At 44.6% G+C, this 17,034-nt stretch overlaps 2 protein-coding genes across 3 annotated transcripts; both read left to right on the top strand.

Annotated features, from left to right (window-relative positions):
- The first annotated feature begins 5,597 nt into the window (after nt 1-5,597).
- LOC124670389 lies at nt 5,598-13,767 on the top strand. 2 transcript variants are annotated; one of them, XR_006992517.1, is made up of 5 exons: nt 5,598-5,989; nt 6,659-7,995; nt 8,197-8,350; nt 8,424-8,512; nt 12,026-13,767. XR_006992517.1 is itself a non-coding variant. In XM_047206899.1 (5 exons), exons 2-4 carry the CDS (start codon nt 6,706-6,708, stop codon nt 8,447-8,449), a joined length of 1,470 nt encoding a protein of 489 aa, XP_047062855.1. In that variant the 5' UTR covers nt 5,598-5,989; nt 6,659-6,705; the 3' UTR covers nt 8,450-8,484; nt 12,026-13,767. The 2 variants fall into 2 exon arrangements, 1 of the variants encoding a protein (XP_047062855.1); XM_047206899.1 differs by having other exon boundaries at nt 8,424-8,484.
- On the top strand, nt 13,654-16,602 carry LOC124671938 (myosin-1-like). The gene is made up of 4 exons (XM_047208254.1): nt 13,654-14,208; nt 15,229-15,356; nt 15,748-15,811; nt 16,017-16,602. The coding sequence occupies exons 1-3, from the start codon at nt 13,654-13,656 to the stop codon at nt 15,773-15,775; spliced, it is 711 nt and encodes a 236-aa protein (XP_047064210.1). The 3' UTR covers nt 15,776-15,811; nt 16,017-16,602.
- The last annotated feature ends 432 nt before the right edge of the window (nt 16,603-17,034 follow it).

The raw sequence follows: 17,034 nt of genomic DNA, 5'->3' as shown, positions 1-17,034 counted from the left end.
AAAGCAAGACAATAAACAAAGTAAAGAGATTGGATGTGAGAGACTCCCCTTGCAGCGTGTCTTGATCTCCCCGGCAACGGCGCCAGAAAAAGAGCTTGATAACGCGTGAAGCACACGTACGTTGGGAACCCCAAGAGGAAGGTGTGATGCGTACAGGAGCAAGTTTTCCCTCAGTAAGAAACCAAGGTTATCGAACCAGTAGGAGATGAAGGCCACGTGAAGGTTGTTGGTGAAGGAGTGTAGTGCGGCGCAACACCAGGGATTCCGGCGCCAACGTGGAACCTGCACAACACAATCAAAATACTTTGCCCCAACTTAACAAGTGAGGTTGTCAATCTCACCGGCTTGCTGTAAACAAAGGATTAAACGTATGGTGTGGAGAATGATGTTTGTTTGCAAAGAACAACAGAGAACAATGATTGCAGTAGGTTGTATTTCAGATGTAAAAGAATGGACCGGGGTCCACAGATCACTAGTGGTGTCTCTCCAATAAGATAAATAGCATGTTGGGTGAACAAATTACAGTTTGGGCAATTGACAAATAGAGAGGGCATAACAATGCACATACATATCATGATGACTAATATGAGATTTACTTAGGGCATTACGACAAAGAACATAGACCGCTATCCAAGCATGCATCTATGCCTAAAAAGTCCACCTTCGGATTAGCATCCGCACCCCTTCCAGTATTAAGTTGCAAACAACGGACAATTGCATTAAGTATCGTGCGTAATGTAAACAATACAAATATCCTTAGACAAAGCATTGTTGTTTTATCCCTAGTGGCAACAAGACATCCATAACCTTAGAACTTTCTGTCACCGTCCTGCATTCAATGGAGGCATGAACCCACTATCGAGCATAAATACTCCCTCTTGGAGTCACAAGTATCAACTTGGCCAGAGCCTCTACTAGCAACGGAGAGCATGCAAGATCATAAACAACACATATATGATAGATCAATAATCAACTTGACATAGTATTCCATATTCATCGGATCCCAACAAACACAACATGTAGCATTACAAATAGATGATCTTGATCATGATAGGCAGCTCACAAGATCTAAACATGATAGCACAAGAGGAGAAGACAACCATCTAGCTACCGCTATGGACCCATAGTCCAAGGATGAACTACTCACGCATCAGTCCGGAGGCGGGCATGGTGATGTAGAGTCATCCGGGTGATGATTCCCTCTCCGGCAGGGTGCCGGAGGCGATCTCCTGAATCCCCCGAGATGGGATTGGCGGCGGCGGCGTCTCTGGAACTTTTCTCGTATCATGGCTCTCGGTAATAGGGTTTTCGCGACGGAGAGAATATATAGACGAAGGGGCAGAGTCGGGGGACGCTCGAGGGCCCACCCCATAGGGCGGCGTGCCCCCCTCTTGGCCGCGCCGCCAGGTGGTGTGGGGCCCCCTCGGCTCCTCTCTATCTCTCCTTCGGTGTTCTGGAAGGCTCCGTGGAAAATAAGACCGTGGGCTTTTGTTTCGTCCAATTCCGAGAATATTTCCTGTGTAGGATTTCTGAAACCAAAAACAGCAAAATACGAGACCGACGCTTCGGCATCTTGTTAATAGGTTAGTGCCGTAAAATGCATAGAAATGATATAAAGTGTATATAAAACATGTGAGTATTGTCATAAAACTAGCATGGAACATAAGAAATTATAGATACGTTTGAGACGTATCAGTAACCAACCTCTCATTGTTGTGGAGGACTCCATCTTCCCTTCCTTGTTCTCCATTCCTATCCATGATATCATGGAAAGAGCTATGTGGTGGATGTTAGTGGAAGAAACTACCTTCAAGTCTCACCTTGAAATGATAGAATTGGGTCAACTAACGAAACCAAGAGAAAAACCAATTTGTATTGGGTTACACACGCAACAACACACACAAAATCTAGCAAATATGGTGGTAGGTAAGGATGGTGGAAAGCCAATCGATGAAATCCGAAATCAAGTTTGTTGTTAAGAGTTGGTGAAATCCAAAAATCAAATGTCAAAGCGATGATCACTACAAACACGGAAAAGATGTGGAACTCACACACGAGATGAACGGGGTTAGTGCGACCAAGGAATGAGCGAAACAAACACAAGAACCAACTAGCAAGGTGGTGCTCGTTGTCACACTAACTCAAGGAGAGGCAAAGCTTTGGTTGCAAAATGAGAGACAACAAGATTCACACGCAACCTATCTTCTCTTCTCTATACATTGCTTAAAACCTTTTGACTCTTTTTCTATGGTGGCACTTGCACTCTTTTTCTCTTTTTGTGTTTTTCCGGATTTTTCTCACACTATGTTAGCGTTAGCCTTGATTTTGCTATTTTTCCACACGAGTTTTTGCTTATAAGCTTTACTACACACACATCACAATCGGGGCCATGTGCAATCTCTCACAACATTTGACAAGAAATGCTCGATATGATAGATCGCAAAAGAAAGAGGGGCTACAAGGCAATGCAAGTTATACCTAGATGGTGCGTAGGCGGTGATGATCACACAACGCGCGAAGATGGTGGTGAAGTCAAGAGTACAGTTGTAAGTTCGGGGTGCCGAGGTTGTTGTTGCTTTGCTTTGGAGCTGCGTGTTAGTATCACAAACAAGGCACTCAAATCGGAACAACAAACACAAGTTAGAGAAAAATTTGGGTCAAAACAGCCGTGAGGGTGATTTTCCTGTGAGGGCCGGTCTGACCGGGCTGGAGAGCCGGTTGTACCGGGTCGACCGGTTATACCGGGTGTGCCGGCCGGTCATACCGTACGGGCACGAATTCGAGCCGTTCTTGAGGGAAATCGACCCAAACTCGAAGGAAACAAAAAAATTGAGGCTAAAAAGTGGGGGAAATAGTAGATCAACATTAGGGACACAAAATCAATGGATCAAAACCACTCAAAAATCAACCAAACCGCAGATCCATCAAGAGGCAAATTAGGGCTATTTTTTGGGGATTTTCAAATTTTTTCTATAGATGAAATTGGGGATGGTGGGGGTCAAATTTGTGGCAACCAAGAGCTGCTGATACCATATGATGAGACCTTGGGTCTAGATGTGGCCCAAATCCCACGAAATTGACCAAGCATGTGGAGGGGAAATGATGGGAGATGAATAAGAACACAAAAACCAAACCACGAACACACTCATACACCCAATACAAACCGATTTACTCCCTTAGTTGGTTAGACTAAGCCAATAGAATCACTTCTTGGAGAGACCCTTAGAAGAATCCAAGAAGGGAAAGATTGGTGAAGGAGATCAACTCTAGAACTTGGGTGAAAGAGGGGTTTCCCTTGAATCATCCATGAAGAGAGTGAAATCCTCAAGAGTGCCTTGATACATAGAACTAGGGTTCTAACTAGATGAGACAAAGCTCCAAGTAATACTCAAATCTTGTCTAACCCTAATTTAGGTGGGGAATGAGATACATATAGCCCAAATTCGTGGCAGGGGTAAAAGAGGCATTACACATAAAGGTAACTTAACCATAGATGAGAGAAATGGACGACTGAGATTGACTAAAGATGCTTCAGGTTGGGGTCTGGCCGGTCATACCGGCCGGGCGGGCCGGTTAGACCGGCTCGATCTCCTGGTGCGTCTTGCTGCGACTGGAGCAAGGCCAGGTCATACCGGGTGGCTGGCCGGTCGTACCGGCTGGCGGGCCGGTGCCACCGGCTCGAGTTCCTGTTTTCCTATTACATAGGTCCTGCACTGTCTTGGGGTGGTGACCGGTCTGACCGGCCGTGGGGGCCGGTATGACCTGGTCTTTCTCCTCTTCTTTCCTTCTTTCTCCTTCTTCTTCTTTTTCTTCTTTCTTCTCTTCTTCTTCCTTGAACAATGGGGCTTCCTTCTCTTCGGCTCCTTGATGAGACTTGTACCTAATGACACATAGAACTTCGACATGAGGTAGTATTCCATCCAAGGTTGTGTCGAGGTCAAGTGTAGAGAGGATTGAGTTCACCTTGTTGTGTATAGCTTTCACTCGGGCTCGAGTCATCGGTCCACTTGGGAGACTAGTTGGCATTGGTGTAGTGTTGTCCTTTGCCGGGTCTACATCATAGATTTTAGAACCTGCGCCACAAAGGGAATCTGATGGTTGTATCAACCTCCATGCTTGACGAGCCAACAAAGCTTGGTTAAATAGTCGTATATCCCTGAAGCCAACGCCACCGCGATCTTTGCTTCGCATCAGATTTTCCCAGGCCATCCGATGAGTTTTCCTTTTTCCGTTTTCTTCCCCCCACCAATAATTTCTTACCATCTTTGTTAATTCATCACATAGACCAAAGGGCAGCTTAAACACACCCATGATGTAAATATTTAAAAGTACCATTTTTGGACTTCCCATCAATAGTTTCTTACCATCTTCCCTATTCTATCCTTCAAATATTTAAAAGCACCATTTTGGACTTCCCAACATCAGATGGTAAACCCAGATACTTATCATTAAGAGACTCATTTGTAACTTGAAGAATTCCTTTCATCTCCTCGCTTAGGCCTCGTTCGGTTTGCAACAATCTGAGGGGGATTGGTGCGGATTGAGGTGGTTTAAATCTGTAACAAGTCAAAATACCCCCAAATCCACTCCAACACACTTCAATCCACATGAGTAGGGGATTAATCGAACATGGCCTCAATTCAGCTCGGCACCCCTTAGAGCATCTCTAGCAGAACCCCCAAACCGCAAACCCAACAGTGTATCCGGGCCATCCCAAACGCGTTTTGGGGGTCGAAAAACACAGGCGCAGTCCAGACACTGCAAAATAAGCCCCTAAAACAACATATTCCGTCATGGCCCCACTGTCAGCTTTTTTTCTCCTTCTTCCTCAGCCTTCCTTCTCCTTCTTCCTCACTGTCCCGCTTGCGGGTCGCCCATGCCGGCCGCCCCTACCCCGCCCCGCCCCGCACGCCACCGGCCAACCCCCGCTCACGCCGGCCGCCCACCCGCCCCTGCTGGCCGGCCGCTCGCCCCGCGCTCGCACGTGCTTGCATCAGCCCCTCCGCCCGTCCCCGCCTACATCCCTCTCCAGATTCCAGCGAATTTTGTCCTGCTTCTTCCGGCGACTTCGACGAATTTGGTAGAGCACGAAGCTAGTACGGACTGAAGTTTCCTTCGCGCCAACGCGGATGTCGGGATGGGGTTCGCTCTCGGAAGGCCTCGCGAGACTGGGTATTTGAGGTTTCCGCGAGGCGAAACTGGATAGTATTGAAAAAAAAAATCCCGGATGGGGGCCCGATGCGGTATCTGAACCGGCCCTTTTTTTCCTCTAATAAAACCGTAAAATAGCAGTTATTATGCGGACGAGGGTTCGGATGGAGGTCTGCTAGAGATGCTCTTACTAGAAAAAATAGAGGAGGCCGCTAGAGATGCTAAGTGTAAAGAAGAACTCGGCACCATTTGTTTTTTACACTTAGTCAGGCCGCGCTAGAGATGGTAAGTGTAAAAAAAAGAAAATTCTTTCTATTCCCACCTTGTGGCCGGGCCATAACGGCCCCCTCTGTGAGATAGAGACAGATCTGGTGCCGAATTGGATTTCCAGGGGAGAAGGGGAAAAACGTCGGGCGACAGGGAACGAACTCGAAAAGGCCCTCGTCTCAATCGCCGCTACAGGGTAGTAGTGCAGCTGGGTGTAGCAGGGCTAGGGCGAGATACCACCGCGCCGCTGCACGCCTGCATCTGCCTGCGCCGCCTCCTCCCGGCGACTTGCCGTAGCGCCGTAGGTTCCTTATCTCGTCGGAGGGATTCGATTGCCATTCTCACCACTTGTGGTGGCCGCTGGGGTTTGCAGATCTAGGCCGGCCGCGACATTGCGGGTGGGGTTAGCGGAGATGGAGTCTTCACCCCTCACCTGAACTCACCGCCTCCTTCTGCCCGTCCCGCGACAGCAAGGTCTAGCCAGTCGCTTGCCCTGGTGAACTCGACTCATCACCGGCCTCTCTAATCCATTCCCTCGCCGCGTGCGCTCCACCAGGGTCCCTCGATAAAGGTACCGCGAATATCGCTAACCCGCTTGTCCCGTGATGGGTTCGTAATTAGTTGGAATATGAGTGACATTAATTATGTTTATTACTTTTCTGTCAGTGGCGCAAAATTTATCAGTACACGAGTGCTATGTGATGAGCTGACGCAATACTCTGATGCACAACTTTTGCAAACCTGTTCCTGTTCATTTTTATTTATCATGCAACCTGATTTTGTATGTATATCTGTTCATACTTGTCCACTATGGAGATTGGCAAGTAGTTCAGTTCTGTCCGTGTCCTAACTATATCTACCTGATCCTATTCGTGGATCATTTGCGATCTTTTAGTACAGCAAAGGTTGTACATTGTCCACTTCTTGAATGGTTTAATTGCATCTGGTGATACTATTGATGACATGTATAGTGTAGTTCAGTGATCCTCTTCATTGCTTAATTCTGTGATCTACCATGTCCTTTTCTTAAATGCTTTAGTTATTCCCTGCGATCTGATTTGTTAACATGTACTATATGTTGCAGTTCAACAGTCTGACTTTTTTTTCGTTTGATGTGCTTGGTTAGCATATTTGTCTGTGCATAGATATGCAAGCTTGAATGCCGTTTATAAGATTTCCACTGATGCCTTTATGGAATTGAGACTTAAATGTCCTCTTACATGTTCGTGTTTCATCGCAGTGGGGAATTGACTTCAGTGCGAAGGTTTCTGGAAGTACTTGTTTAAAATGGCTCAAAAAGAGGATGGCATCTATGATTTGCCAACCGAGCCTCCTTTGATGACTATCAACTTGAAGCTGAGCCACGACAATGACTTTGCAAAATTACACCGCTCTTATGCAAGCCAGGTGGAGCGCCTACGGAGAAGTCTCAAGAAGAAATTTAAGACCCTCGTGAAGGGCAAGGGAAGTAAGCAGAAGGAGTTTCATCTCACTCCAGATGGGATCTGTGTTTTCACGGTTGCATTCACTGATGGTAAGAGGACTGTCACCGCTATCATTGAAGGAAGACATATGTGGGTGAGAGGGTTCCAAACTACAGATGGAACCATTTATGAGTTCCTTAAAAATAAGGAGGAAGAGAGTGATGAGAGCGATAAGAAAAAGAAGAAGAAGCAGCAGGACGACGAGAGACATGAACCAAGGAAGTATATCAAAGGGTCCATCTTACTTTCCCATGGGGGAGGATACCCTAGACTACTTCCTGGAGGTCCTGATGAACTAGAAAACTTTGAAGTGGGATATCCTGCCCTGAAAGATATGCTTAACGAGCTATCCGAGTTCGATCCAACAAGGTCTTCTGTCAAGTCTCTGCGTGCAATGGCAGCACTGATAATACACACTGCCGAGAGCATAAAGAATAACTTCATCCACTTGATTGTTTTGAAATCACTCGATCCACTGCTGGGTGCGCGGATGCAGCGTTTGGCAGAACTGGGGAAGGCCTACATCAACAACTGGGGAAAGATATCAAGACTAATCCTGAGATATCTTCATATTTCAACCAAAGTTTGGGATGTAAATGAGCAGAAAAAGGTGAAAAATGAAGAGTTCTATAAAGTCCCATGTTGGACAAAAGATCCAAAGGATGTGCTCAATCATATCATATTCATAAAAGGTGATGAATTCCCAGATACGGTTCTGCACGTAGAAGATGGCAAGACACGCAACCTGCCAGATGTACTTCAAGCTTCTCTCGGTGTGGTTGTTGTGGGGGGAGTGAACCTCGCCCTAGAGTATACAACAGATATTCCTTGTGTCGCTCAAGTGTTACTGCGAGCAACTTCATTGTCGTCAAATGTCCAGCTCGTTGAAGGAGAGTTTCCCATCTACACAAGTGATCACTTGGACTTGTGTACTCTGCATCTGAATTTGAGGAAAAAAGAAGGACATCACAAGGAAGTGGTTAAGTTAACCCTAACAGTGAGTGCTTTGCTCGAGGCGACTGCACATGTGAGCCAAGTTGATGATGAAGCTATCTACTGTCAAAGGACTGAAACATGTCAAACGAACAGTGAGGTACTACTCTCTCCCTTCTCCTCTCTTTAAGAGTTGTGCATACTTATTACCACAATATCCCCATTAAAATTTTCTTTCTATTTAATTGTGCAACTACTTTGTTTCTAAAAGCACCCATGAACAGTCAAAAGAGTTGACTAGCATCTGCGTACTAAATAAACATTTGCGATGAATTTTCAGTTAATATTTCTTTTAAAACAGATGAGCAGGAACCAACTGGAGGTATATTCAAGAAACATAGAATTATTCGAGAAACTAGCAGATAAAAGAGCTACACAATCAGGAGAAGAGTACCCAATGATTGATCCAATGCTTTTGCTGTCTAATAAGAAAGAGACACCACTAGTGTTAAAAGGTGAGACTGGAAAACAATGTTTATTTTATAGTGATGACAGATCTTATTAACTGTGCGGATTTCATTTTTCCAGAGATTGGTGTTGAACTGGTGTGCTGATACTACCATGAAATGTACTAAGTTCCAGGCCATCGGTAATTCTTGGAGCCCTTGCTTTATTAGGTTTGTTGCCAATGCATGAATGTGCACCTGCCTGAGTGTTGCCCAATTCTTGGTGGCTCTGTGTGTGCTTAATTTATGGTTGTATGTGTTGCTTCACATGAATATTGGGAAATTATGAGGTGACCTTTCTTATTGCTGTTCTTTTAGTTTTGTTTTCTCATCCCTTGCGGGTTTGCTTAGCAGTCTGTATGAGCAAAAGTGAGTTTGAAAATTGCAGCGCAGATCTCCAGTTTTATGTTCTGCCCATTTCCGCTTGAGTATACTATTTCTATTTGTGTCTCCTTTGAGCTTTCTAGAACACATATGCCTGGTGTTAATACTGTGTCTGTTCTATGTTGCAGCCTTGCAGGGACATTGTCTTACTATGCATGTTATCATTGCATCATTTCTACATGTTATAAATTCCATCATTTCTACTAATGTTATAAATTTTAATCCTCTACCAATTCTACCCCTGGTGTTATCTTTATTTTCACAGATTTGTGTCGAGTTCAATTTTCTATCAAACTACTAAATTTCAGCTTCCATTCAGGCCTGCTGCCCCTTTTCCCTTCTAGTTGGTCAATGAATCGCTTCGGAATTCTCCTGTCTTGTGTTCATAACGCAGTCTACATATGAATGTGTGATAGAAGAAGTAATGGTAGAAAATAATTGAATTCACGTTGTGGTGTTAGTACGAATGTTGTTGCTTGCAGTTGTTTCACTGTTGGTATAATATTTTTTCTGGTCAATATTGTCGTGTGGGGCAACAAATGCACAAAAATATGGCAGTTATTTCTGTTTCATGTTTCGTGGTATGTAGTCATCCATATACACATGTCAAGGAAGGCTCTGTAACAATCAAGATTTTACATAAATGCACTTGGTCTCTCAGCCACCTTGCTATGTTCTTTTTCCATCTAATATACAACAACATCAAAGCCTTTTTCATCTATTATGTGTTATATATTTCTATTAGTTGCTAGTATCAGCAGGGTCGAGCCGTCAAAATCAAACTCTAAAATGGGATCCTATCTCACTAGAAAATTTAACTAATAATGTATATATGCCTTAGATGGATGTTTAACTACTCTCAGCCACCTATATATAGGTTCTAAACCTGTGGTGAAATCCTCTTAAAAACTGTTTTATGAGGAAACATATAGTTTAAATACCGACCAGACCGGCAGTACGACAGAAGAAAATCTAAATCTAATGGTTTTGATACATTTGAACTGTTTGGGTTTTTAAAACTATGAAAATACTGTCAGAATTTCAAAGGTATAGCATTTAAAGGTATCCCAACAAGTACTTGTATATAGATAATAAGCCCATTATAAGAACTATTCCCATGAGAGGAATACAAAACACTATATAAAACTTACCTCTCTATTTATAAATTAAAATTGCAGTGATCAATTATTTAATTTGAATTTGAAAAGTCATGATATTATTGTGCAGTTTTCTGACATGTATAAGACTTGGAACTAGAAATTTGCTTCAAGAGTAGGTATAGTGTGTTTTATACATGCATAACAGCTTCGTGATATCTTGTCTGAGTTTTATTCGATGCCAATCAAATGCATAATCAAGTATTTGAATCATATCCATCAGTCGGAATAGCAAACAATCGAAGAAAATTCAGAAAATGAGCTGCTGTGTGCAGCTATCGATCTTGCAACCTCGACCTTATCCAAACCACCACGCTTGAGGACCAGTACCAATTGGGCTGAAATGGTTTTGTGATTACGACTGAAGTATTGCCCCCCCCCCCCAACTAAATTTGAGGCCATGTGTGCCCTCACAGGCCGCACTCCCGTGGGACTGGGTCTGCGTATCAGTACTGCCCTCCCTTAAGAATAGTATCATCATATCTGGTGCTATAGTAGAACAAAATGTATCATCATATCTGGTGCTATAGTAGAAGAAAATGGAGACAGCAAGTACCTCTTTGCTGTGTGTCGTTGGTTGGTCATGATGTTCGTCGAATATCGCACTCCTACACCAAGCCGTTGTGTTTTTCAATCCTTGCTGAAGTACTGAAGATGGAAATGTCATGGTGGTGGTTTATTGTCTGTTGCATATGTTCACTCTAGCGGATATTGCATGGTCCATTAAGCATGGCCAGTTGGCCATTATGAAATTTCTTATATACTGCATAGGCATGTGTTTTGTGATGACAACTGTTCCTGTATTTATAAAACCTTCTTTTCTGGTCACCAGCTGCTCAAGAGTCAAGATCCTTTTGAAGCCTTTGCTTTGAACTTAACCATGTACAAGTAGGTACTTATGGCCATCAATTTATTAATCTTTAGTGCATGAGATGACGCATATTCTGATATCAAATGCCTCCTAGTTAGATGTTTGAGATGATTAGCAGGTTGCATTTGTCGAAACCTGCAACTCTGCACTGAGTAGTACTAGTACGAAAGATATCAACCAAATGCATTCGCAATGATATGTCACCAACTGTTAGTTAGCTGATGATGATCCGAAACTAAGAATGGTGTGAATTTGAAGTGGTTTATTAAGGGTTCATTTCTAACTGACTTCCTGCTTGATCATATAAACACCCTTGACGTTTATTTATTTAGTCTGATTAATTCAGTCCTAGTTGATCAGGCTGATTATGTGCATGTGATCAATTTATTGGAGTAAACTTTTCCAGAGAAAATGGGCTGTCTAGGATTAAAGATATTTTTTGTTTGTTTGTAGAACATCTTGTACACAGGCGCACAAATAAGAGTAATCTTCATATTGAAAGGGAAAAATGGAAGTTATAGTGAAGTTTTTTCTTTCTGCTGCTCTTCATGGCTTCCCGCTATCTTTCTTCAGTTAAGCGGGACTTCATTTCCAGTAATTTATGTCCCTGCTTCAGTGAACTGCTAACATGTATGTAGTGTGAACATTTACTTATTTATGTGTTAGCCTTACGGGTACGGCTTTAATGATTTAGGTACCACAGCATAGACCAGTCCATGGTATTTCAGCAAGTTCAGTATGACAGATATGTATTATATCTGTTTTGAGCTTGAAACGATTGTAATTGCAGCCAGCAGGCAAACTGCACTACGGAGTACTTTTTATAGTATGAGTTTGTGATAGTAAGTTTTAATGTAGGAAATCTCTTTTTTTTTCCCGTTTGTGCTCTTGATTTAGATGGTTTTAGGCATATCATGGCTGTTTACTATCTTTGATGCACATTTGAATTCATCCCCATAGCCGCAGATTTATGGAACAAGACTGAATTCTTGATTGGATTCATCATTCATGCAATATCATAATACAACCCACTGAGAATCATATGGCCACATCCTTATCAACACGTTTAATGCACATTTCTTCCGTCCATGCATCTCTGCAGTTGGTTGGTAGTGGGTTGGTACGTGGATTAGTAGAACTAGGTTTGCATTCATGAAAATTTACTATTGTGTTCTCCAGCTGCTCAAGATCCTTTGCATGCCTTTGCTTGGACTCAGTTGTCGTCAAGTCGTGTCATACTGATGTGCATATAATTTTTATTTCTTTGTGCAGGCAAATGTAAGCTGGAAGAATTATGGAGTATTCTTGAAAGATGAAGAGTGCCGAAGTGGCCCACATGATTGAAAGAGACACTGGTCAAATCCGCGCTTCAGGCTACACCTACCTCCCCCATTAGTTGCTTCAAGTTTAATAAAAGACAGTGCAAGAGATTAAGCTCCATTTCTTCCAACTTCTGGTGGAGTGCAGCAGACGGATCTAGGAAGGTGCACTGATCGCTTGGTACAAAATGTGTTGCCCAAAAAGGGAAGGAGGGATGGGATTTCGGAACTTTGAGGTTTTCAATCAAGCTCTTCTTGCCAAGCAGGCCTGGAGAATTCTCACGGTTCCAGACTCTCTTTGTCGTCGAGTTCTTAAGGCAAGATACTTCCCGAGCTTTAGCTTCCTTTCTGCCACATGCCCTTCACGTGGTTGATTCACATGGAGAAGCATACTGTATGGTCGGGATCTGCTTAACCGGGGTCTCATTTGGAGGCTCGGCGATGGTACACAAGTGGACATATGGGGAAGCAATTGGATTCCTCGAGCTGGTGCGCAACGACCACTGGGTCGGAAGTGCGAGACCGACATCATAAAGGTGGCTGAGCTTTTCAATCAGCAGGGTACAGGATGGAACGGAGATAAACTACAGCAGCTGTTCCATGATTTTGATGTCAATGATATCTAGAAGATCCCGATCGGTGGAGTTGGAACACAGGATTATTATGCTTGGAATTTTACTAAAAATGGAGTTTTCACGGTAAGATCAGCTTATCACCTCTGTATGGAGTTAATAAAGATGGATGGAGGTCTGTTGGAAACATTGACATCGATGGAGGCTCACAAAGGATGCTCTCTGGGGTGCTCTCCTGTTCCTAGTAAGGTGAAGATTGATGTGTGGCGGTTGCTGAAAAACGTCTTGCTGTGGGAGCTGAGCTTCAACATAGGAAAATAAATCATGGAGTCGTTTGCGTGTTGCGTGTGGACGGGAAGAAACTGCTATTCACAGATTTTGGCTTTGCCCGCACCCTCGGCACATTTGGGAGGTAATTCGTGGTCTTGGCACTGGCCTGACTATAGAGCGCCCTGCGAATATTCGTTCCCCTCGGGAGTTGCTTCAATGGATGCTGGAATGGCTTGGAAGGGTGCACGACTCGGAGCTAGACACCACGATGATGGCTCTGTACCATATGTGGTTATCCAGGAATGAAGCCAGGGACAAGCAGATAGAAAACCCAGATGCGCTGGCTAAGCGTATTGTTCACCTCACAGAAGAATGGAGAATTATTCGGCCCCAAAACCACCTAAGGCTGCTTTAAGTAGAGAGCACTGCCTCCTTCCAAGGGTGGGATGGATGAAAGTCAATGCTGATGGTGCGGTAGCGAAATCTTCGGAGAAAGGAGGAGGAGGTATGGTCGTGCGTGACCACCATGGAAGCTTCCTTGTGGCGGCTTGCCACTTTTTCTCTCCACTTTTGGATCCGGAGGATGCAGAACTCTATGCATGCCATGCTGCTCTAGGCCTGGTGAAAAGCTGAGATTGCCGAGAGTGATTCTGGAGATGGATAGTTTGGGTGTTGTCAAAGCTGTTGTTAGCACCTTGGCACTGAAGCACTCGATTCAGTCATCAATCCGGCTACAGCCATGGATTTAGAGGTGAGAGGAAGGAATCAGAGGAACAGGAGAAGAAAGACGAAGCCAAGTCTAGTTCAGGCCGAAGCCATCCGTTCTGTCCAAGCCCCCCCCCCCCCCCCACCCGCCCCCCCATTTGTACCATATGACTCTGGTGCCGCTGAAGGCCAGCAGTGGCGGCCCAGTTTCCAGCCCAAGCTGAGAGTAGAAGGGTCTCTTACAGGAAGTGTCGCTGACAGTTCAGGATGCAGGTGGACGCAGGCTTCCACAGGCCCACTTAGCCGCGCCGTGAAAAAAATCGATTGGTGGCGTCGTGGACTACCTGCTGCGGGCCTTGTAGACAATTTCCACGCAGCCTTCTTGGCCCGCTGGCCTGCACCGCTATCTCTCTACGAAACACATTCGTCTTCGCTGTCTATCCCCACGCGTTCATCTCCACCTGCGCTGCCGCTCGTCGTCTCCGCGTTCCCTCCGTGGACTGCACCTCCCCATCGTCAGAAAACGGCGGGGATGGAGGAGGAGAATATGTCGAACAGAGAGGGGGAAAAGAATCCGGCCGGCTCTCAGGTCTCCTCTTTCTTGCTGTTCTCGATTTGGTATGTTTACCCACTTTTTCTTTCAATCCATGTGTTTCAATCGTAGCATAGGCAGCTACAATTGCAGCTCTGAATTTCACCCATACGTTATTATCTGTACATGCTAGGTAGCTTGTATGTGCATTGGGTTCAATCAAATTTTCCATTTGACAATTCAGTGTGTCCAGATCTGGTGCATACCGAGATGATCTAATGACCAGAAACAATTAATATACAACAAACAAAACTAAGCTTGTCTAATTGTTTGTTTGCAAAGTATTTTGTGTCTGTTGCATTCTAAAAATGAATACAGTAAGAACTAATAGGCCTACTCGCTGGTAGTGGGAAACAAAAATATAGACGGTACAATTTCTGCTATTCTAGCCTACACATGCGCACATCATAAATATAAAGAACCTTTTATCGATCCACTGAACTACAGTTTTCATTTACATAATAGACAAGTAACTTATTTGAGAAAATGCTCCCGCTAAAGAGTAAGGGAAAAAGAGCCTCCCAATATGGTTTAATAGCTCACCAGCTCTTGGTTGCATCTGCAAAATTATGAATAGGAAGATTTCTGAATTACACTTGCAGCTTAGTACATCATATTCGGAGGAAGATTTATGAATCCCCTTCATAAATTCCTAATGTTAATGGCAATCTGCAACTGTGATGGTTTATGCATGCCAACTTTGTCAGCGAAGTGACTAATGTTGCAAGGATTAAACCATACTAACAGCATCCTACTGTGCCACTGCAATAATTTTCAGTGTGTGCTTTTCTTACTGTGTTGATCCGGTACTTCAGATATGACTTTGCATATGATTGTAACATGGCACACTGGGAATTATGCTTTATCTATTTCTTGCATGTTTTTCTGTGTAATTGCTCATATTTCAGGCAATAGGCTTTGCATGTTAACAGTATATGCTCTCTCTTCTACTGAAATCTGGACCGTGTGCTTGAGAGTAGTTCTGGAGTCACTAATTTTCAGTTTTGTGATTTGCAGGCTGAGACTTTGCTTGGTTACCTGCTCGTAACAGCAGAAGTGGTGAATTTTACTCTTATTCGGGATAATGACAGGCTTATGGATAAGATACTCCATAGCAGGAGTAGAAGAATTTTGAAACAGGACAGGTCTGTTTTATACAACGGTCCCTTTATATGCACAACATGCATCTGCATCAAATTCTCTTTTGTTATCACACTGTTGTGAACTGTCTTTACACAATTATCATGCTGCTGTGACTAGTGTGCATCATACATGGAAATTAACCACATCGGGAAGCAGCAAAAAAGAACATAGATAAGCAGCCTAAACTTTAAGCTCCATTGCAACTTGAGTAGATGGGAAACTACTATACAACAAATAGATTTTAGACCTCACAACCTGACTAGAAAAATGGGCCACTGCCTCACTCGTGCTCTAGGCGTTGTGCCATTAGCTTGACATAACGTGCTCACAACCATTAGCTTGACATCCATTAGCTGATTTTGATGTAATGAGAAATGCATGTGCCATTTGCAGGGTGTGGCTATCTACTTTGTCATCATGATGATCTCTCTCAGTGAACCAAGAGCTGACTGACAAGGTAAGGTCTATACTGATAATGGTCTCTCTCTGACATAATAAAATGCATATCTCGGCTTAATTTGAAACTTGCAGTCTGAATTTCTGAAGGAATTTTACAGTCTGAGTTTCTCAAGCAGATTTATAGTCAAAGACCATTGCTGCACTGCAGTCTGACATTATTGTTCTGCTAAAAACAATGTTTCTTGTGCTAAAATCATATGCAGATGGTTGACATTCAGCAAGAACTGGCCGAGACGGAGGCCTGGGCGGAGGAAAAGAGTGGGAGCTCACCACAGAAGAGCTTTGGAGCTCCGGCGTTGTCGTCGATGAGGAAGAGGCCGCCAAGGGCCGGTGCTAGCCTCCATCGCCTTGCTTGAGACCTCCTTCGGCGTCAGCGCGCAGGAGCTTCGGCAGGAGGCCGGCGGCGAGAGGCGCGAGAGATTGTCCAACGGCTAGAGGCGTGGGAGGGAAGCACGAGGCCGGCGACGCAATGCTTGAGACCTCCCTCGCCCTGAACAGGGTGAGCTCGCCTAGCGGAGGAGCTCACCGAACAGGATCTTCCGCGGGATGCCAGAGGCACGGGCGAGCGAGCGCACGAGTAAGTTCGACGTCCGGACGGAGGGAGTAGTATGAATGGAAACCATGGAAGGAGCGAAAACCCAGACTCTGGGCTCAGTTTCTGCTCCGTAACGTTGGAAACAACTAGAAAATCAATCGCGTGGACGCAGGAATCTGCTATTCCTGCTTAGAGCATCTCCAGCAGCGTCCCCCAAACCGCGCCGGATTGAGCGTTTGGGGGACGTGTTTCGTTCATGCCGCGTTTGGGGACGTCGCTCCTCAGTTGCGTCTCCCAAACAAAATTTCGGAAATTTTAAACTTAACGAGATTCGATTAAGATTCGTCCAAACTTACATAGATTCGAACGAAATTTGATTAATTTAAACTAAACCTAATCTATAACCACTTGTGGCTGTCGGAGCCGTCGTAGTACTGCTGGAAGTTGTACATCTCGTCGGCGACGACCTCCTTCTTAACGTGCTCGTCGATGAGCTCGTCGACGGGCTCGTCCTTCACCAAGCCGCTTGGTCCTGCCTCGCTGTCGTCGGTGAGGTCCACCAACGGCTTGCCAGAGTCGCGGATGGACAAGGCGATCGCCGCGTCGAGGTCGCCCCTCCAGGCGTCCTTGTCGTTCATGGACGCCAAGAACGCCGCCCGCAGACCTGGGCAGTCCTCGGGCACCAG

This window comes from Lolium rigidum, chromosome 7, assembly GCF_022539505.1.
Source record: "Lolium rigidum isolate FL_2022 chromosome 7, APGP_CSIRO_Lrig_0.1, whole genome shotgun sequence".
In the NCBI taxonomy this organism is placed as follows: Eukaryota; Viridiplantae; Streptophyta; class Magnoliopsida; order Poales; family Poaceae; genus Lolium; species Lolium rigidum.
Note: the sequence above shows the minus strand (reverse complement) of the source record. Positions and strands in the feature narration are given on the sequence as shown.

Excerpts from the sequence above, each read along its gene's own strand:
- LOC124670389 (XM_047206899.1), top strand. The coding sequence starts at position 6,706 with ATGGCTCAAAAAGAGGATGGCATCTATGATTTGCCAACCGAGCCTCCT. Across the intron at positions 7,996-8,196 it reads CATGTCAAACGAACAGTGAG|ATGAGCAGGAACCAACTGGA; the intron begins GTACTACTCTCT and ends CTTTTAAAACAG. Across the intron at positions 8,351-8,423 it reads GACACCACTAGTGTTAAAAG|AGATTGGTGTTGAACTGGTG; the intron begins GTGAGACTGGAA and ends TCATTTTTCCAG.
- LOC124671938 (XM_047208254.1), top strand. The coding sequence starts at position 13,654 with ATGGATTTAGAGGTGAGAGGAAGGAATCAGAGGAACAGGAGAAGAAAG. Across the intron at positions 14,209-15,228 it reads AGAATCCGGCCGGCTCTCAG|GCTGAGACTTTGCTTGGTTA; the intron begins GTCTCCTCTTTC and ends TGTGATTTGCAG. Across the intron at positions 15,357-15,747 it reads AGAATTTTGAAACAGGACAG|GGTGTGGCTATCTACTTTGT; the intron begins GTCTGTTTTATA and ends TGCCATTTGCAG.